Genomic DNA, 22,011 nt, shown 5'->3' with positions numbered 1-22,011 from the left:
GAGGACAGTGATAGAAGCTAAACTTTTCTGAATATATCTTGTTTTATATATTTTACTTTAGACAGTATGGATGTCTCACATAATGATAAAAACATTATGTTCTTTAAAAAAGGCAATCAACTTTTATTTTATTTTTTTTTTTCAACGTTTATTTATTTTTGGGACAGAGAGAGACAGAGCATGAACGGGGGAGGGGCAGAGAGAGAGGGAGACACAGAATCGGAAACAGGCTCCAGGCTCTGAGCCATCAGCCCAGAGCCTGACGCGGGGCTCGAACTCACGGACCGCGAGATCGTGACCTGGCTGAAGTCGGACGCTTAACCGACTGCGCCACCCAGGCGCCCCTGCAATCAACTTTTAAAAGTAAAATCAAATGAATAAACTTGTGTATCAAGTTGGCACATGGAGAGTAAATATTTCAAGTGTTTTTTAAAAATCTCTAGTGGGATATATTTGACCTTTAAAAAGAAGTCTCCTCCTCCACCCAAAAACCAAACCCCTGTTTTCAGTAAGCATATTATTAACAATAATATTGATATTGGTAATAAAACTTCATATACATTGATTAAGCATAAGTAATTAAAAAATACATTTTTTCCTAGGTCTGTACATTGAAAAGGCCTAGTTAGCAATGGGCAACCAAGTAGTTGTATGCTCCTAGCACACAGATCTTGATTTCCAAATATCATTTCATACTAACAGAAACGAGTCCTCCTTAGGGAAATGGCTGATCCCAGATGTGGTACAGGAAATATATAAGATGATCCTGGGATATCTGGCCATATCAGAAAATGAATAAGTGAGCTAAGAGGCTATGTGTGAAGGACAAGAATGTGGAAAGCAATCTCCAGTGGAGGGTCTAAGCTTCAAGAAGGAATGGATGAAAAAGAAAAAAAAGTAAAAATACTTAAAGTAAAAATTGATGGTACATCCTAAAAATATCTAACTTCTGGCTCAGAAAGAAAAAAAAACTACCTTATAAATTGTAGAGGAGTAGGGTTCTTGCATTGATTGACAGGAATGCAAAACTATTTAGATTTTTGTTAAGTTAAATATATATGTTAAGATTCCTAGGGTAACAGGAAAATACGAACTCTCAAACAGGTAGGTTCTTAAAAAATAGATGAATGAAATTAATCAAAAGGTAAAAAGGGGGGAGAAAAGAGAAAAAGGGAAAGAAAAAAAAGGGGAAACAGAACAAAATAACATGGTCAAAATGAATCCAGATATATCAGTAGTCAGAATAAAGAAAAGAAACTCTGGTAAGAGAAGACAAAGATATGCAGAATGTATTGAAAGCAGTAATATACTGTATACAAAGTACACAACTAAAACAACAGAATACGTATAGACCATTATGAGGACTAAGATATATAGAATACAAAGATGGGGATTTTGTCAATGGAGAAATGAAAACAAATGGACATCTAGCTTCAATACTTTAACTTTGCCAAACGTGGTTGATTGGTCAATAGAGAATGAAACCAAACTATCAACCAGTTATTCTACCGTTTAAGGCAAAATTGCTGACAGCCCATTAGTTGTGCTGTGAAAAGTCTGAAGGGAAACTGCTTTCACCAAAGATGTTTACAGTGAAGTTACCTAGAACAGGGATTGAGAACAGGGTTTCTTCTGTTGTTTTCTGCTTGGTTTTAGTTACATCATTTTATTAACCAACCTGTTCACTGTCATCTATTTTTCTTTTTAACATTAGTAAATCCTAGACCAAAGGTTTTGTACTCTTTCATTCTATCTACTGGCTGCCTTTTTGGATAGTGGCCATTCTCTAGTGCGCTGGTGTAGATTTCACCACGAAAAGCTGTGATTGAACCTTCACTGTGATCACATTTTCATCTTGGCATAATGGGGCTTCTGTATCTTCAGCCTTCAGCAGTAAGGTCCATTGTTCCCACAACAGCTGAAAAATAAAATATTTTCAGCTAAGTTTCAACTAGTTTGTTTTATTCAAATTCAGTTATCACATAATCTGAAACTAACATTTTGTAATAACTATTCTGTTCTTTTGGCACATAAATTTACCAATTCTCATTTGAACTTGAAAAATATACCAATTATAAATTTGTATGCACAAAGTAATGCAGCATCTAAATACATAAAAAATTGCCAGAACTACAAGGAAAAAGTGGACAAACCCACCATTATCTTGGGAAATTTACATATCTTTCTTAGAAATTGACAAATTTCACTGACTCGTAAATATATTAAAAATGTGAATCAATTAATAATATACATTCTTTTCTAGCATGCATGAAACATTCACTAAAACAGCATATACTAAAACATAAAGCACATTTCATCAACTGTTAAACTATAAGAGTAATCCTATCCCAACTTAGAAATTAATGGCATAATGTTTTTGTTTACTTATTTGTTCATTTATTGTCACAATTTTTTTAAAGTTTGAGGATTTTAAAACATTTCTAAATGATTCACAGATCAAAGAATAAATCATAGTAGAAGTTTAAAAATGCTTAGAATTGAATGATAAGAAAAAGCTATGTATCAAAACTGTGAAATGCAGCTGAAGTGGTAATTCAAAGTAAATTAATAGCCTCAATATGCATTTCTTAGGAATGAAAGGTTTATAACAAATGTGTTAAACATCCCTAAGAAATTAGAAACAGAAATATAGAATACACCCAAAGGGAATAAAAGATTGGAAATTATAAAACAGCAGAAACTAATGAAGTAAATTAAAACATAGAATATAGAGGGTTGATGTAACTGAATTTGGCAGAGTCGTCAAGATAAGAGATAAAAGGTACAAGAAAACAGTTTAGAAATGATAACAGGGATTAAAGCCAGGATTTTAAAAAGAACATTATGAATTGGTATGCCATCTTGTGCTCTGGCCAAAATGGAGTAACAGGAATAAGATATACTCTCCTGCCTGAAACAACTGAAAAATTGCACAAAAACATGAAACAACAGTTTCCAGACATTGGACATCAGGCAATGAAGGGCAGTGATCCGTGAAAAAGAGAAAATAAGTTAGTTGGGCTCTGTAATTGTTCCACTTTACTGCCTAGAGAGTTTCAAGACTGCAGGGTGTGGACAGGAAACCTAGGTGGAGCCTAGAATTTTCTCAGAGTTGAAGAGAAGGGTCAGGAAGCCAGGGAAGATAAGACAATTAGATTTCACAGGGTAGGGAACCAAAATGATAAAGCTGTGCAGAGAACTCTAGACACCTGAGCTGAGTGACCACTACCCATGGTCATGAAAAGAACCAGTTGAAAGAATAAGGAGAAACAATTTTTTGTTTGGAGCTTACACATGGCCAAGAATGGTTTGAGTTCCACTGGCCCAACTAAAAACTCTCATATTTGGCAGACTAGCAGAGTACTCAGAATGATATTGCCTCAGGAATAAAATAAAGGCTGTTCTGTGCTTGCCTTACAAAGTTTAAAAGCAAGACTGTAAAGGATCAAAGTGTCTTCAAGTAACTTCATTGTGTCCAATGACAAAGCTTAAGAATATATGCAGGAAATCCTTATCTAATAGCCAAAAAAGTAAAATTCACAATGCCTGGTTTCCAGCACAAAATTACCAGACATGAAAAGAATGCATGCAAATGGAAAATATAAACCATAATGAAGAAAAAGAAGAAAAACAAAAACAGAGCACATTAGAATTAGCAGATAAGTACAACGTTTCAGCTATAATCATACCTGCTGTGTTCAACACAGTACAGAAAAGCTTGAGCATAAGAAGAAATATGGGAGATATGAAACAGACCCAAGTAGAACTGTTAAAGAGGAAATATACAAAGTCTGACATGAAAAATACACTAATGGAATTAAGAGCAAATTAGATACAACAGAAGACAAGATTAGTGGCTTCAAAGACAAAGCAATGAAGGGGCACCTGGGTGGCTCAGTCGGTTAAGCATCCGACTTCGGCTCAGGTCACGATCTCACGGTCCGTGAGTTCGAGTCTCGCGTCGGGCTCTGGGCTGATGGCTCAGAGCCTGGAGCCTGCTTCCGATTCTGTGTCTCCTTCTCTCTCTGCCCCTCCCCCATTCATGCTCTGTCTCTCTCTGTCTCAAAAATAAATAAAAATGTTAAAAAAATAAATAAATAAATAAAAGGCAGAGGAAAAAAAAAAAAAAGACAAAGCAATGAAAACTATCCAAAATGAAACACACAGAGAGAGAGAGACATGAACAAAGCATCAGTATTAGAGGTATGACTATTTTGAGCAGCCTAATACAAATGGAATTGGAATTGAAAAAATATTGCAAGAAATGAGTTGAAATGTTTCCAAACTTGATGAAAACTATAAACTCAAAAACCCAAGAAGCTCAGCTAACTGCAAGAACAAGAAACATGAAAAAAGGCAAACAAAAACACATCATAATCAAATTGCTTAAGATCAGTGATGAAGAAAAAAATGTTAAAGCAGTCAAAGAAAAAGTTAACATTACTAACAAAGGAACAAAGATAAGAATGACAGCAAAATTCTTATCAGGTAAAGGCAAGTCAGAAGACACTGGAGCAACATCTTAAAGGGAAAAAAATGTTTTTAAAATTCTACATCCAACAAAAATCTTCAAAAATGAAGATGAAGTAAGGACTTACTCAGGCATACAAAAGCTGATGTATTCACCACTAGCAAACTTATAATACAAAAATGTTAAAGTCCTTCATGTAGAAGGAAAATGATACCAGATAGAAATCTACATCTACACAAAGAATTGAAGAGCACTAGGAATGGTAACTATGCAGGCAAATATAAAAAACTTCATACATTTTTAAACCTCCTTTAAGTATAGTTGACTAAAGGGGTGCCTGGGTGGCTCAGTCAGTTCAGCGTCTGACTTCGGCTAGATCATGATCTCACAGCTCTGTGAGTTCGAGCCCCGCATCGGGCTCTGTGCTGATGGCTCGGAGCCTGGAGCCTGCTTCGGATTCTGTGTCTCCCTCTCTCTCTGCCCCTAACCCACTCACATTCTGTCTCTGTCTCTCTCAAAAAGAAATAAACATTAAAAAAAATTTAAGAATAGTTGACTAAAGCAAAAATTTATGGCTAAACAATAAATGTATTAGGGAGTTTATGACATATAGAGAAGAAAAATGTATGACAACAGGACAAAGGCAGAGAAGGAGACAACGGAAGTATACTGTACTCAAGCTGCTTATACCAGTGTTGTCAAACAGAAAAATAACACCACATAGGAAATTTATAATTTTCTAATAGCCATGTTAAAAAGTAAAAATAATCAGTAAAATGAATTTTAATGGAATTTAACTCAGTATGTTCAAAATAGTATTTTAGCAAGTAACCATAATATAAAAATAATTAATAAGATATTTTATATTACTTTTTCCTTTTTAAATCTTTGAGACCCAACATGGATTTTACATCTCAGTTCAAAAACTAAATTTTGATTGTAAATAGTCTATATTTACACTTCATAAAATGTATAGTCAAAACAAAAATTCTCATACCTAAGTTGTGCCAAATATACTTAGGTTTTCTAATAACCAAGTAAAGTTATCAGTTTTTATTTTTAACTTTATTAAAATAAAATAACATTAAAAATTCGATTTCTCAGTGGTACTACCACATCTCAAGTGCTCAAAAGTACAGTGTTATATGTTATATGCTTCTGTATTACTTGAAAGTAGCCAGAGTGAAAAATGGCTATTTTAAATCCTTTATAAAGCAACCAATAAAAAATGAAAAATAAATATTAAAGAGTTACAGCTAATAAGTCAACAAAGGAGATGAAATGGAAAACTAAAAAATACCTAGCTAATCCAAAACTGTGTAGAAAAAGCAAAAGCAGACCAGAAAAGAAAAAGGGACAAAAAGCAAATAGTTAGGTCTAAATTAAATCAATAATCATGATAATTGTTAATGATTTATAAACACTCCAATGAAAATGCAGAGATTCTCAGAATAAAAAAGCAAAATCCATATCTTGGATTAGTAGATAAGTACAAGAAACCCACTTTATAAAGGAGGAAATTGATTAAAAGTAAAAAGATGGAAAAGATATACTATGCTAAAACAAAAGTAAGTAAGAGTGGCTATATTAATATCAAAGTAGATTTCAGAGCGAAGAATATTACCAAACATAGAGGGTTATTGGATAAAGGGGACAATTCATGATAACCAAAATGTGGAAATAACCCAAATGTCCATCAACCAATGAATGGATAAATAAAATGTGTTATATCCATACAATGGAATATTATTCAGTAATAAAAAAGGAATGAAATATCAATATATGCTACAACATGGACTAAACACTGAAAACATTTATGCTAAGTGAAAGAAGTGAGTCACAAAATAAAATGTTCTACAATTGATTATGGTGATAGTTACACATCTGTATGAATATAGAAACCACTGAATTGTATACTCTAAGTGGATACATTGTATGGTATGTAGGTGAATATCTCAAATAAAACTTTTTTTTAAAAGAAAATAGCATGTCCTTGATACCTGAACAGGAAAAATTTTTGAGGTGAACATTACATCAAGATTTTATTGTCTTCATAATATAGCAAAATATGAAGCTTAGAACTAGATCGCTCGGTCCTTTCTCTTCTCATCTCCTCTCAGTTCAAAATGTTTGCATCTCTTAATAGCCAGCATTCTCTTAGATCTGCAGTTGGGCTAAGCACATTCAAGCCTCAGCACAATCTTCTTTGTAGTTTCATAATTTTTCCGGAAAATTGGCTTAGTCTACCTACCATAGCCACTCTGCTTCCCGTCATAACGCTGCTTTCCCTGGGCACAAAGAGAATCTTTGCCTTTCTTGTACTGTGTCACTTGTGTGTTTTAGGAATGTTCACATGGTTGCCAGAGTGCTGTCAGCACCTAAAACTGAACAGGGACAATTTAATGTAAAGAGATTAGTAATGAGGGATTGGCTACTCCTGGTAAAGAGAAGTCTGATAAAAGAATATGTAGGGAACAGCCACTATGTCTGAGGCAAAGTCAGTATCCAAGGAAGTAATCAATTTGGAATAGGTCTCCCTCCAGCAAGGCTAAGATTTGGACCTCATTGGTATGTAGCATTACTGGATGGCAGAAAAGTTCTTTGGGTGTCTCAGGCTGAGGCTGGCAAGCAGAAAACTGTCCACTGAGGTGCCAACAAAACTAACCAGTAAGTTGCTCTCAAGGGGTGCTGGAGGAGCTCCCTAGAAAGTTGCTTCCAAGGGCTATTTAATTTCACTGAGAAGTTGCCCACTGGGATGCCTGCAAGGCTCCCTGCAAGCCTGCTGGGGCACCAGTGAAACTAGCTGGGACACCCCCTACTGGGAGCCTGTGCAACTTGCTAGAAAACGAGGTGGGTCACTGGGGTAAGTCTCCAGTGGGCTGCCTGTGAGAGTGCCACTGAACTGGTTGGGAAGCGGACTAGAGGTGCCAATGAAACTCACCAGGAAGCTGCCAGCAGAAGTAGCACTGACACTAGGCTGGAGGTGAGCCGCTGTAGTCTTCTGCACAGTGGCTGAGCATCATAGGAACAAAAGCTAGGAAAAGCAAACTAGGAATAGGTCATGAAACTTTTTCCTCCTTCAGTGTCCCTCCAGGGCCTTCTACCGACAAAGGAGAAATGTTTACGAGGTCCTGGACCAATATCAAAAAGTAGGTTGTGGAAGGGTGCATTTGGAGCTTAAAAGCAATAAAATGATAACTGACACATTGGGTACATCTTAAAATAGATTCAATACTGGAAAGTCTATTTTTCAACATATTAACAGTGGAAAGCCATAGGTTTATTCACGATGCAGAGAAAAATTGGATGAATTTCAACTCCATTCAGGTTAAAAACAGAATAAAATAAAAACCTTACATTAGGGAAAAAAGAGTACATTTTAGATCTGATGGAAGTTATCTACAAAAAACATACAGTCAGTTATCATTATTCATGGTAGTTGTTGTATAAAGTTGCTGCAAACACTGAATTAGCAAGTATTGAATCATTACTCCTAGGGGAAATACAGGGTTAGGTTCCTGTGAACCTCTGGTAATATGTTTGTCAACCAAACAATACACACCCTATTCTATAGGTGTTTCTCTTTAAAAACTATATATATATATGATTCATTAACATTGAACTCACAGCCTACAGAATTGTAACTCATGCCTCAACAAAGTGTAACTAACAAATGTGTTTTCTGTTAAGACACATCACTCACAAGGGGCTACTGGGTGGCTCAGTTGGTTAAGCATCTGACTTCTGCTCAGGTCATGATCTCACAGTTTGTGAGTCCCACTTGGGGGAGCTCGAGACCTGCATCAGGTGAGCTCGTGAGCTCCAGCCCTGCTTTGGGGTGAGTCCCACTTCTTTGTCTCTTCCTCTCTCTCTCTCTGCCCCTCATGGGATTCTTTCTCTTCCTCTCTCTGCCCCTCCCTCACTTGTGCCCTCTCTCTCTCAAAAAAAAAAAAAAAAAAGACACATCAGTCACATAAATAAATAAATAAATAAATAAATAAATAAATAAATAAAAAGCAGTCACACTGTTTTCTTGCACTTAGGAGCACTAGACAGCACTTCAGCAATATACTTGGAGGCCATTTTAAGCAGCAAAATCAACAACAACAAAAAAACACAAGACACATGGCACTAAATAGGTCATGAAAGGATAGCTGTTTGTAGTATGAAGGCTGAAATAAGAGAGCAGAGCATTGCTTTGTTCAACCTCAGCTGGGAACATGTGTCCTGGGTGACTCGATTTTTTCACCACTATGCACAATGTCCACAAATGACCATGAAAATGTCAGGGGTATTGATTTTAAGGAGTGGGCAAATTTGATAACACAGAATCTCCAAATACAAACTTCACCTACTACATCATCAGTGGTGAAACATTAAATGCATTTAAGAAAATAATAACAAGTTTAAAATGCCTGCTACTATTACTTCTAATCAATATCATACTAGAGGTCATAACTTAATGCAACAAGAAACAGAAACAAGGATTTGAAATGAATGTCATTACAGTTAATATTATCTACAAAACCCGAAAATCATCTACAAATTGGAACTAATTTAGCAAGGTTGTTAGATATGATTAATATGCAAAATTCAATTGGAGTTCTATACCCCAGGAACAATTTGGAAATTTTTAGTTAACAAGAAATGCTTTACAACAATGAAAAACATGAGGGTCCTACCCAGGAGTAAACTTAAAAGATGTGAATGATTTTTGTGAAGAAAACTGAAAAAAAGATTTTTGAAATACAGCAAGGAAGCTCTAAGTAAATGGTAAGCTATAACTTGCTAATGAGTAGTAAAAGTATAATTAAGATGTTAACTCCTCCAAAATTGTCCTCTAGATTAAATGCAATTTCAGCCAAAATCCCTATGGGGCTTTTCACAGAATTTAAGAAGTGAATTCTTTATGTGGAAATGCAAAGAGCTATGACAATCCTGAAAAACAGAAGACTTGCCTTACCAGATAATCATGATGTAGTCACAAAATGCAATAGTATACAGCAAAGAAAAAGAACCATAGGTATATGTATATATGGATGTATCTCAAAAATTGTTAACATTGAGCTAAAAAATCATAGAATATATAAAATATTCCATTTTATACATTTCAAAAACAGGGAAGTGAAACTATATATTTTAGGTATACATAAACATGACATAAAAAAACGAAGGCACACATAACACCCAGTGCTCATCCCAACAAGTGTCCTCCTTAATGCCTATCACCCATTTAGCCCATCATCCCCCCACTCAATATTCCACCAGCAGCCCTCAGTTTGTTCTCTATATTTAAGAGAACATTTATGGGTTGTCTCCCTGTTTTTTTCTTATTTTTGCTTCCCTTCCCCTATGTTCGTCTGTTTTGTTTCTCAAATTCCACATACTAGTGAAATCATATGATATTTATCTTTATCTGGCTAATTTCGCTTAGCATAACGTACTCTAGTCCATCCATGCTGTTGCAAATGGTAAGATTTTATTCATTTTGATTGTCGAGTAATATTCCATTGTATACATATACCTCGTGTTCTTTATCAATTCATCAGTCAATGGACATTTGGGCTCTTTCCATAATTTGGATATTGTTGATAGCACTTCTATAAACACTGGGGTGCATGTGCCCCTTCAAATAAGCCTTTTTGTATTCTTTGGTTAAATACCTCATAGTGCAATTGCTGGGTCGTAGGGCAGTTCTATTTTTAATTTTTTTGAGGAAGCTCCATACTGTTTTCCAGAGTGGCTGCACCAGTTTGCATTCTTACCAGGAGTGCGCAAAAGGGTGCCTCTTTCTCCGCATCCTCACCAATATCTGTTGTTACCTGAGTTAATTTTAGCCATTGTGACAGGTGTGAGGTGGCATCTCATTGTGGTTTTGATTTGTATTTCCCTGATGATGAGCGATGTTGAGCATCTTATCATGCGCCTGTTAGCCATCTAGATGTCTTCTTTGGAAAAGTGTCTATTCATGTCTTTTGTCCATTTCTTCACTGGATTATTTGGTCTTTGGGTGTGGAGTTTGACAAGTTCTTTATAGATTCTGGATACTACCCCTTTATCTGATATGTCATTTGCAAATACCTTCTCCCATTCCATTGGTTGCCTTTTAGTTTTTATGATTGTTTCCTTTGCTGTTCAGAAGCTTTTTATCTTGATGAGGCCCCAAAAGTTCATTTTTGTTTCTGTTTCCCTTGCCTCCGGAGACATGCTGAGTAAGAATTTGCTGTGGTCGAGGTCAAAGAGGTTGTTGCCTATTTTCAACTCTGGGATTTTGATGGCTTCCTAAGGTTTAGGTCTTTCGTCCGTTTTGAGTTTATTTTTGTGTATGGTGTAAGAAAGTGGTCCAGGTTCATTCTTCCGCATGTCGCTGTCCAGTTTTCTCACCACCATTTGCTGAAGAGACTGTCTTTTTTTCCACTGACTATTCTTTCCTGCTTTGTCAAACGTTAGTTGGCCATATGTTTGTGGACCCATTTCTAGGCTCTCTATTCTGTTCCACTGATCTATGTATCTGTTCTTGTGCCAGTACCATACTTGTCATGATTATAGCTTTGTAATACAGCTTGAAGTCTGGAATTGTCATGTCTCTAGCTTTGTTTTTGTTTTTTGTTTTCAACATTACTTTGGCTATTCCGGGTCTTTTCTGGTTCCATACAAATTTTAGAATTGTTTGTTCTGGCTCTGTGAAGAATGTTGGTGATATTTTGATAGGGATTGCATTGAATATGTAGATTGCTTTGGGTAGTATCAACATTTTAACAATATTTGTTCTTCCAATCCATTAGAATGGAATGTTTTCCTTTTTGTGTGTCTTCAATTTCTTTCACAAGCTTTCTACAGTTTTCAGTGTATAGATTTTTCACCTCTTTGGTATTTAATGGGTTTTCACCTCTTAGGTATTTTATGTTTTTTTGGTGCAATTGTAAATGGCATTGATTCCTTGATTTCTCTTTCTGCTGCTCCATTATTAGTGTATAGAAATGCAACTGATTTCTGTACATTGATTTTATATCCTGCAATGTTGCTGAATTCATCTATCAGTTCCAGCAGTTTTTTGATGGAGTCTTTTGGGTTTTCCACATAGCATATCATGTCATCTGTGAAGAGTTTGACTTCCGCCTTGCTCATTTGGAGGCCTTTTCTTTTTGTTCTCTGATTGCTGAGGCTAGGACTTCCAACACTGTGTTGAGTAACAGTAGTAAAACACTCAATGTTTAAATAGTAGGCACTTTTGGGCATTACACATCAAACTGCCTACTGTCTCCAAATTAAAATGGTTGTGCATTGGGGCGCCTGGGTGGCGCAGTCGGTTGAGCGTCCGACTTCAGCCAGGTCACGATCTCGCGGTCCGTGAGTTCGAGACCCGCGTCGGGCTCTGGGCTGATGGCTCAGAGCCTGGAGCCTGTTTCCGATTCTGTGTCTCCCTCTCTCTCTGCCCCTCCCCCGTTCATGCTCTGTCTCTCTCTGTCCCAAAAATAAACGTTGAAAAAAAAAATTAAAAAAAATAAATAAATAAAATGGTTGTGCATTAACTACTGAGCATTCCAAGTTGTTTATTTGGTGGGGTTGCCCCCAATCAACATTTTAGTTCTGGTGGTGCTTTCCAGCTAGTACGATTATTTCAAAGTTTTATTTCATAACAAAATGGAAAATTGGAATGTTAAAGTGCTAATAATAACGATATGATGTAAAGGTCTCCTAAAACTTAAACTACTGAAATATAAAATTTATTTGATGTGCTAAAAGCAGGGAATCATGTACTCACTGAACTTAGTCAACTCTTCAAATATGAATGAAAAGAAAATCAAAGAACGTACATTAAATTGACCAAACACATCATTAAAGGATATACTTAGGAATTTCTGGGAAGGGAATGGCACAGTCTATTGTTTGACCTCTACATTGCACTTTCAGAAATTCATTTGCCACTAAAATTGCAGACTGCCTTACTGAAAGTAAGGTACCCTAAATATAACCGATCCAATTCCTTTCGCTACTCTGTGATTAACATAGTTTCAAATACTGAAAGAAATGAAGCCAGGCAAAGAGACAAGCAGCAGCAGCAAACAAAAGCTCTAAACTAGGGAGGCTTAGGCTTGGCTACGGTGTGGACCATGTGTCCCAGAGTACATTAAGAAAGTTAAACTGGACATTCCCTCCAATTTCTATTTATCTGGTTTAAAACTCTTCCCCTTAAATAAATGCACAGTATTGCATTAAAATAACAGAAAAGGAAAAAAATAATCTCAAAACACGTGAAACTACCAAAGCTTGAAATACAAAGACACATCTAATGTATAGCAGAATATGTAAGTTCTAAAATAAAGGCAACATACTGCCTTATCAGATAGGTTACAAACAACATTCTTAATGGTTTTTATAAAGTAGATGGAATTATAATCATGAGGGCATCTGTTTTTGCTCCAATAAGAATACAATAGCATCAGTAAGAACAAATAAAATAGACACATTTATATAACTGCAATTGTAAAATAGTATTTTATTATTTTTAATATAGTGCTGTAACATTTCATAATATTGCATACTGCTCAAATGTTGGTTTATTTAGTTAGACAAGAATATCCTCCCTTCATCCCACACCCCAGTCAGAATTTAAAGACACATTATCCTTTTAGAGCCCTAGCACACTGTCTCCTAATATGTCACATTTCATAAAACAGTAATGCTATGAACTAAAAGAGTAAAGGTTAACAATTACTTTGATTTCAGTTTCACAAGCAGCCAGGAGATTGCCGAATTCAGAACAGCAACAAAAACTCACTAGACTTTGTAGTAGTTACCTTTTCCATAATGCTCCTTCTTAAGAAAAAATATGAAGGCAAAGGTAATGTTTCTTTTAGTCTTTTATTCAACAAATCAACCTTTATCTTGCAAGTAAGTTTTACAGTTACCAAATGATATTATTTCTGTGCCAGCAGATTTTTTTTTTGTTTTTCCAGCTTTTTGTTCTGGTGCTACCAGTAAGTGAACAAAATGACATTAAAAATTAAGTTCTAGGAACACCTTTCAAAATAAAACTTGTTTAAAAACACCAGGCTAGTGAGTCAAATACTTACAAATATAAAACAAGTAAGCATAATTGCATAGATTAACTAGTAAAAATTCAAATTCAGACAAAATGAAACAATGAATTTAATTAAATCAATGTAAAAGGCTCTTTCAAGTATTTTCTTGTTTTTTTGCATTAATGTTGTATGCATTCCCCTTTATAACATGTTTTAATTTTTTTTTTTTTTTTGGCACAGTTTCTCTTGGATTTAAATATAAGAAGTCTTATTAGGAAAGAAAGTCAATTTTTTTTTCCATAAAGATCAGTGAATACTAATGAAAATATATTTTGAAGCATTTTAAAAATTATATTTGAAAGGAGTTGACATATATTAAAAAATTCTAATAACAAAGTATTTGCTAGTCTTGGTTCAATAAAGTCATCACCATGTCAATAGCTGGTCCCAACTATTAGCTACTACTCCTTGCATTCAAATCTAATCAAATTAATTATCCAAGTAACAGATCTAAATATAATTTTATATTTAGATGCTTATAATATGGTCATATTCTGTATTCAGAGATATAAGGTTTCACTGGCAAAATTTAAAAATTGCCCCCTCAAAAATCATCTTATGTGTGAGGGTGTGTACACACACATATATTATGTTTCCTTTCATAAGAACTACTTTGTTTGAAAGACTTGACTCTGATATTCATTAATATGACTACAGGGTCCTCAAAATAAAAGCAGGCACAGCTGGTTAGTTTATGAATTATACTGCATTATTAACTTCGGTTGATTACAAAGAGTGGAATACCCTGTCACCTGATACTTAGAACCATCTGTACCACAAAGAGTTTACCTCATAAATTCACCATCAATTTGGTAATCTTTGATATAACTACCCTGTTCTTTTGAATACACATAACACAACAACAACAAAAACCTTTTTTTACTCAACTTTATAACTTCCACCACAATAAAAAGGGCACAGATACAATCCTCTACTTAACAATATATAAAAGAGGTTTGGCAGATACAGTCAGCATTATGGACACCATTTAAACCTGTATTTTATATCTGTAGGTTTTAAGTGTCTTGCCAAAAGCACGGTTTCATGATACATAATTTACAAAGTGTCATACTAAGTTTTAAAAGTACTCCTATATACATTTTCTTCTTGTAACATGCCTCTGATTTCCAGCAGAAACATTATAAACGCTATCATAAATGAAATCTTTCTTTACAGAATAGACTATGGATCATATCAAAAATGCTTTAGTTCCCATCTTAAGACAGTTGTATACTAATTTTTAAATAAGTATTTTAGGTATATAATTGGAAATGTAAATGGCCTGCATATAACCATAAATGAAAAGACTGCAGTTCAACAGTACCATATCTGCTTAGAAAGCTCTAACAAGTACAGCACTGTGAGAACAACACACAGACACCATATACATATGTATCTATAAATAAATAGAATTTTCCCATTGAAACTTTTTTTTAAAAGCTTCACAGTTTGAAGAGGTTTTTGCTGTTAATAGGTAAAACAGATACATTATACTGACCGATCTGCTACAAATGTAATCTAATACACTGATTTACAACAAGCAGCGGTATGACCCTCTCTGTATTATGAAAAAAAAAATCTCTAATACAGATTTCAACTATATTAAAGAATCCTTAGCAATTTTCACTAGTGTCATCCTTTAGTGTCCAAACATTAAGTGCATGTAATAAAATTTAACACATAACAAGGTGATTTCTTCAGGATAATTTTGCCATTCAAGTACCCAAGTTTATTATTACACAGAAAGTGAAACTTTTCAATTACTGCTCTGAAAAATCAGAGAAAGAATTACAGTATTATTTTGCTATGCAGCACTACTTTAGATTCATGATGGCATCTCTATCATGATGCTTTTTAAAATGAAGAGTGAAAAAATAATAAAACACTATTTCAAAAATGGTAGCATATTTGGTCAAAATACAAAATATAATAATATTAATAGCATTTGTATGTTAAAAACAAATATTTAAATGTTGTGTAATCATTTTAATGTGTTCAACATGAAGAACAGCTTTTCTCTTCACAATTGCCACATTTTAATTGATTATCAGTACAATACTTCTATGTTTTATAAACAAATTTTACAGGTTTTTTGTTGTAACTTTTTTTTTTTTTTTGCAAAGTATAACCTACAGCACAGTGATTTATAATTTAAGGTAACAGATATTTTCACATTCTAATTTAGCTTTTACACTATTTCATGCTTCTGAAGCTTTTTTGTTTTTGCTTCAAGATAGAGGTAGATTTAATAGATTGGGCATGTCAGACTTACTGCCAGAATGCAATTCTGCTAACGCAAAACTGCTAATGCGCAGTTTCCAAGATGCTAGAAAAAATTCAGAACCATTATGTAATACTTTACCAAAGTTCTCCTTTTCAAGCTTAAGTTATTAAATAATTTTATATGTATTTAATTGTTCACAAGTAGATACAAAAAATAGATAAAACAACAGAAACACAAATACAGGTACACCAAAATAAAAACAAAACTATAACAAAAGATTGCATCCGAATGGAAGCTTTTGTTTTGCTTTTTAAAAGTGCATCAACTTTTTCTTTTCTGTTCTAAGTAAAAACACACCAAACATTCCTACTGACACTGTAACAAAGAAGAGATATCTGAAACTACCCTTTTTAGCCATTAATTTTTCCCCCACCAAGTTAAAGTTGAAACCCTTCCATTGGTGCTTCCTGCTGCTGAAACACGAACTGTTGTTCATTTTCATCCACCTGAGGTACAATGTTGGGATCATCTTCTTCTACACCAAAGTAATGTTCAATCAGATCAAAAGCCTTTTGGTAAATTTCCTGATTTTCATGGCTTTGCAGAAATTCAATTTTATCCAGACCTATTATATACATATATATAGAAAATTGTTACACAGGTTTCAACATAAATTTGAACTGAAATAATGAATCCACAGCATCTGTCAGTTCACTAGCAATGGGCTGTTATTTTTATCTAATTTTTGCATATACTGATAGCTAACACCATTTATGCCTTAAACTTTAAGAATGAGAGCATGAGGCAGTGCGGTATGAGGAAGCAGCACAGGCCTGGGGGTAAAAACATCACAGTCTTCACTCTGCTAGCTGTGTGATTTTGCCCAAATAGTTTGGTTCCTTTGTAATTTAGTGTCTCAATTTTAAAATGACAGTTTTAGATTATGTAAGTCCACAGGTCCTTTCCAAAGTAATTATGCTAAATAAAAGGCACAAAAATGGAAAGCATCAAAACAAAAACACACCAAAAGGTGAGCAAACTAACACACACACATTATCTCAGAGAATGAACCAGAAGACACCAATATGGAATGAATACTATTTGCAAATCCAGCGCATCTATTATATAATTTACCAAAAGGACAACCTATAAGTGAAACTGAAAATGTCTATTTTTACAAGATAAGCAGAATCTATAGCACTTCATTTCATTGCTTCCAAGAAAAACAATCTACACACAAGTCTCAGTGATACTGAAAATCTTTTCATTTGATTACAGATGAACCTCTTCAATTGTATTATTACAGGATAGTATTGGAAGTACTAGCCAGAGCAATTATGCAATGAAAAGAAATTAAAGGCATCTAATTCAAAAAGGAAGAAGTAAAACTATCATCATTTGCAGATGACATGGTTTTATAACAGAAAATCCTAAAGACTCCACCAAAAAAATAGTTAAAACTAATCAATGAATTCAGTAAAGTAGGAGGATACAAAAACAGTGCAAAAATCTACTACATGTCTATAAACTAATAACAAACCATTAGAAAGTGAAATTTAAAAAATAATCCCATTTACAAGTGCATCAAAATGAATAAAATTCCTAGGAATACATTTAACCAAGGAGGTAAAAGACCTGTGCACTGAAAACTATAATGAAAGAAACCGAAGACGACACAAATCAATGGAAAGATATTCTGTGCTCATGGGTTGGAAGAATTAGTACTGTTAAAATGTCCACACTATCCAAAGCAATCTACAGATTCAATATCATCCATATCAAAATTCCAATGGTACTTTTCACAGAAATAAAACAAACAATCCTAAAATTTGTACTGAACCACATAAAACCCCAAATAGCCAGATGCAATCTTAAAAACAACAAAGCTGGAGGCATTATACTCCTGGATTTCGAACTATATGACAAAGCTATAATAATCAAAACTTAGTTGCATAAAAACAGATCAATGGAACATAATAGAGAGCCCAGTAAGAAACCCACATATAACATCAATCAGATTACAACAAAGGAGCAAAGAATGTAACATACAATGGGAAATAATAATCTCTTCAAAAAAACGGTGCTGGGGGGTCGCCTGGGTGGCTCAGTGGGTTAAGTGACCAACTTCGGCTAGGTCATGATCTCACAGTTTGTGGGTTCAAGCCCCGTATCAGGCTTTGTGCTGACAGCTTGGAGCCTGTTTCAGATTCTGTGTCTCCTTCCTCTGCCCTCCCCTGTACTCTCTCTCTCTCTCTCTCTCTCTCTCTCAAAAATAAATAAACATAAATAAAATGGTGCTGGGAAAACTGGACAGCTACATACAAAAGAATGAAACTGGGCCACTATCTTATACCACACACTAAAACAAACCCTGAATGGATTACTTGAATGTAGATCTGAAATTCTAAAACTCCCAAAAGAAAACACAGCTGATAAACTCTTTGATATCGGTCTTGGCAATTTTTGGATTTAACACCAAAAGCAATGGCAACAAAAGTCAAAATAAACATGTGAGGTTACATCAAACTAAAACGCAAGGTTACTCTTCCTTGCGTACAGCAAAGGAAGCCATCAACAAAATGAAAAGACAACCTACAGAATAGGAGAAAATATTTGCAAATCATATACTTTAAGGAGTTAATACCCAAAATATATAAATAACTCATAAAACTCAACACCAAAAACAAACCATCTGGTTAAAAAACAGGCAGAGGATCTGAATAGATATTTTTCCAAAGAACACAGATATCCAACAGGTTGAAAAGGTGCTCAACCTCACTAACCATCAAGGAAACATAAATGAAAACTGCAATGAAATATCACCTCACATCTGTTAGAATCAGTTCTCAAAGACTAGAAATAACAAGCACTGATGTGAAGAAAACAGGACCCTGGTGCACTGCTGGTAGGAATGTAAGCTGATGCAGCCACTATGGTAAACCGTGTAGAGGGCTTTCAAAAAATTAAACTACTCAAAAAAAAAAAAAAAAAAAAAAAAACCCACCATATAATTTAGCAATTCCTTTTCTGGGTATTTATCCAAAGAAAACAAAAACACTAACTAGAAAAGACACCCACACCCCCATGTTCACTGCAGCACTATTTACAGTGGCCTAGATATATAAACAACTTAAGTATTTACTGATGGAAGAGGAATTAAAAAATTGTGGTATACATGTATATAATAAAATATTATTCAGCCATAAAAAGAATGAAATCTTGCCATGTGCGACACAAATGGACCTTAAGGGCATTATGCTAAATAAAATAAGTCACACAAAGAAAGACGAATACCATGTGATCTCACTTATATGTCAAATCCAAAAATACAAAAACAAATGCCAAGCTCCTAGAGGCAGAGAACTGGTGGTTGCCCATGAAGAAGTTGGCAAAATAGGTATGAAGGAGGTCAAAAGGTACAAACTTCCAGTTATAAATAAGTCATGGGGATATAGTGTACAGTATGGGGACTATACAGTTAAGAATATTTTATTACATATTTATTAAGTTGCTAAGAGAGTAAATCTTAAAAGTGCTCATCACAAGAAAAAATCTTTATACCTATGTACAATAATGGTTGGTAACTAGACTTACTATGGTAATCATTTTGTAGCATATACAAATATTGAATCATTATCTTGTATACCTAAAACCAACATAATGTTAAACAGCAATTAAAAACAAAAAGAATTGACTATAATGATAAATTTTGAACTGACTGCTTACCATATGCTTCTTCAATGAGAGCACAGTATGGATTAATGCCTATTCCATTTTGCTTAGATTCTTGTTCTCCAAGACGTAGAATATTTTCAAGTCCATTTAAAGCCACTTGGACTATTTTAGAATCCATAACAGTCAATAGGTCACAAAGGGGTTTAATGCAACCTAAGGCTACCAAATACCTTCAGAGTAATTAAAAAAAAAGTAGAGGAAAAAAAATTTAAAAAGACTTAAATATTTACAACGATAGGAAAATATTCTTTAGTGAAATGTTACATAAACAATTAAGAAAAGTACTCATATATAAACTCAAACATGAAAACATTTAAATATTCATCTACATAGGAACCTGACACTTCTTTTTACTCTATTCTCATTTAACATAATTAGCCATAAATGATATTACAAATATTACAAAAAGATACACATAAGCAAGTTGGTACTTGGGTCTGTTTTTGCATGGCAATATGAATACTAAGAATAGTGGCTTCAAGGTGCTTTTTTTTCTTTTTTTAAAGGTGAGCCTATGTACACATATCAGGGTCGCATGGGAGTATGCAGAAATGGAGAGGAAAGAGGGACATTTAAATCAAATTTCCCACAAAAACAATTGTAGCTGATGTTCTAAGGTATCTCCTGTGTTTCAGAAGCACAGAAGGCTTCTAGGAGCAAAACAGGCTCTGTTGTGAATAATTTTAACATATAATATTCACAAAAGTTATTCCACTCATTTTTTAATACTTTGTCCTTTTCTAGTTTTTATTAGCTCTTTTCCATTCTCTATAAAATAAAGTAACTGATTTATTCACTTGGCAAAACATCCACTAAGCATAAAGGAAAAAAGCATGTGCAGAAGCCAGAATGCATGACTTCAAGGGCCAAATCCACTCCTTATTAGTTATGTGACTTTGAGTGACTGCTCTGTGCCTCAGTTTCCCCATCTTTAAATGGGGATAATAACAGTACCAAGCTCAGAGTGTTGCTGTAAAAATACAGTTAAGAATTCAATAAAGTTCATTTCCACTCTTTTTTTTTAAACGTTTTATTTATTTTTGAGACAGAGAGAGACAGAGCATGAATGGGGGAGGGTGAGAGAGAGGGAGACACAGAATCTGAAACAGGCTCCAGGCTCTGAGCTGTCAGTACACAGCCCAACGCGGGGCTTGAACTCACGGACCGCGAGATCATGACCTAAGCCGAAGTCGGCCGCTTAACCGAGTGAGCCACCCAGGCACCGCCCCCCCACTCTCTTTTTTTAAAAAAAGTATATACCTTCACTAGAGCACTCACTTGCCATATACCATACTAAAATTGATCAATATATTTGTTGAATGAATATCTCATAGAGGTATGAAGTTAAAGGACATAAAATACATGAAAGTACCTGATATACTCCTGACACTCAATAACTGAAATGATGTAGCACAACTGGCAATATCAGATATTCAATAAATATTGTGGTATGCATGCTGAAATTAATCTAAGATCTCTTCCCATATATGTAGAATTAATGAAATGGTGAAAATGGTTAGAAAAATAATCACCTTGGTTTGGACACTTGATTCACACTAATAAATCTAAGTAATTACATATGGACGACATAATAATGAATATAAACTGAAAAAACACAACTATTTATAGGTGAACAAAGAAACTTTGGTACCCAAAGCACATAAAAATAATATTAGTATATAAAAAATGCAAGCTAGAACAAAGGAAAGATCTTGTTTTATTACTGCTTATATTCATAACATAATGAAATGGAAATGTAATGAAACAAGTAGAATGGAAAATAAGGAGAGATGTTATCAACATGTAGAAATATAAATCTAAGACAGCAAGATATAGTACAAGTGTAGGCAATAATAGACAAAACCTTCTCAGTGATTTGTAAAGTAGCTAGTAGACTGACTTCTTCTTTTATAAATTAAGAAATAAATCAAATACTAATTAGAAAATACTTCCTAAATAGGCACTTCAAGAAACCTAAAAAGTCCTGAGTTTCCAGACAAATCCATAGAACAAGAAGATTCTGTAGAAAGTTAGGCTTTTAGACAAGTGCAAAGTAGAACCTTACTATGGGGGAAATGCACAAGACAAAAAGAAACTCAAGAATTCTGATCGTAAAAGCTGTGATGATTACACATAATAATGATAACAGCAGCTAATCTTAGTAGAGAACTTAATGTTTAAGCACCATGTTAAGCATTTAAATGTATGAATTACATTTAATTATCAAGATACTACCATAAGTACTATCTGCTAATCAAATTCATTTAAAAAATGAAGAAACTGGGGTGCTTAGGTGGCTCAGTCAGTTAAGTGTCTGACTCTTGGTTTTGGCTTAGGTCATGATCTCACAGTTCGTGGGATTCGGCCCCATCCATGTTGGGCTCCAAGCTGACAGTGCAGAGCCTACTTGGGATCCTCTCTCTCTCTCTCTCTCTCTCTCTCTCTCTCTCTCTCTCTCTGCCTGTCCCCTGCTTGCTGTCTCTCTCAAAATGAAT

The 22,011-nt window shown here is 34.5% G+C and overlaps 1 protein-coding gene and 1 long non-coding RNA gene across 4 annotated transcripts in view; both read right to left on the bottom strand.

Annotated features, from left to right (window-relative positions):
- Nucleotides 1–352: 352 nt before the first annotated feature.
- On the bottom strand, nt 353–8,034 carry LOC147581173 (uncharacterized). The gene is made up of 3 exons (XR_015251498.1): nt 7,413–8,034; nt 6,723–6,855; nt 353–1,918 (listed from the first exon to the last, which is right to left on the bottom strand). It is a non-coding gene; the product is annotated as an uncharacterized LOC147581173 (long non-coding RNA).
- A 4,917-nt stretch (nt 8,035–12,951) lies between these two features.
- Nucleotides 12,952–22,011, bottom strand: part of KPNA5 (karyopherin subunit alpha 5) — a 43,962-nt gene continuing 34,902 nt past the window's right edge. For all 3 annotated transcript variants that reach the window (XM_025925590.2, XM_086707665.1, XM_086707664.1), the window contains exons 13-14: nt 19,508–19,686; nt 12,952–16,406 (exon numbers count right to left, since the gene is read on the bottom strand). In XM_025925590.2, the coding sequence (XP_025781375.1) occupies nt 16,219–16,406; nt 19,508–19,686 (367 nt within the window). In that variant the 3' untranslated portion in view covers nt 12,952–16,218. The remainder of the gene's footprint in view (nt 16,407–19,507; nt 19,687–22,011) is intronic.

Source organism: Puma concolor, chromosome B2, assembly GCF_028749965.1.
Source record: "Puma concolor isolate L17-30 chromosome B2, mPumCon1.1.hap2, whole genome shotgun sequence".
In the NCBI taxonomy this organism is placed as follows: Eukaryota; Metazoa; Chordata; class Mammalia; order Carnivora; family Felidae; genus Puma; species Puma concolor.
This window is presented reverse-complemented; position numbering and strand designations above follow the sequence as displayed.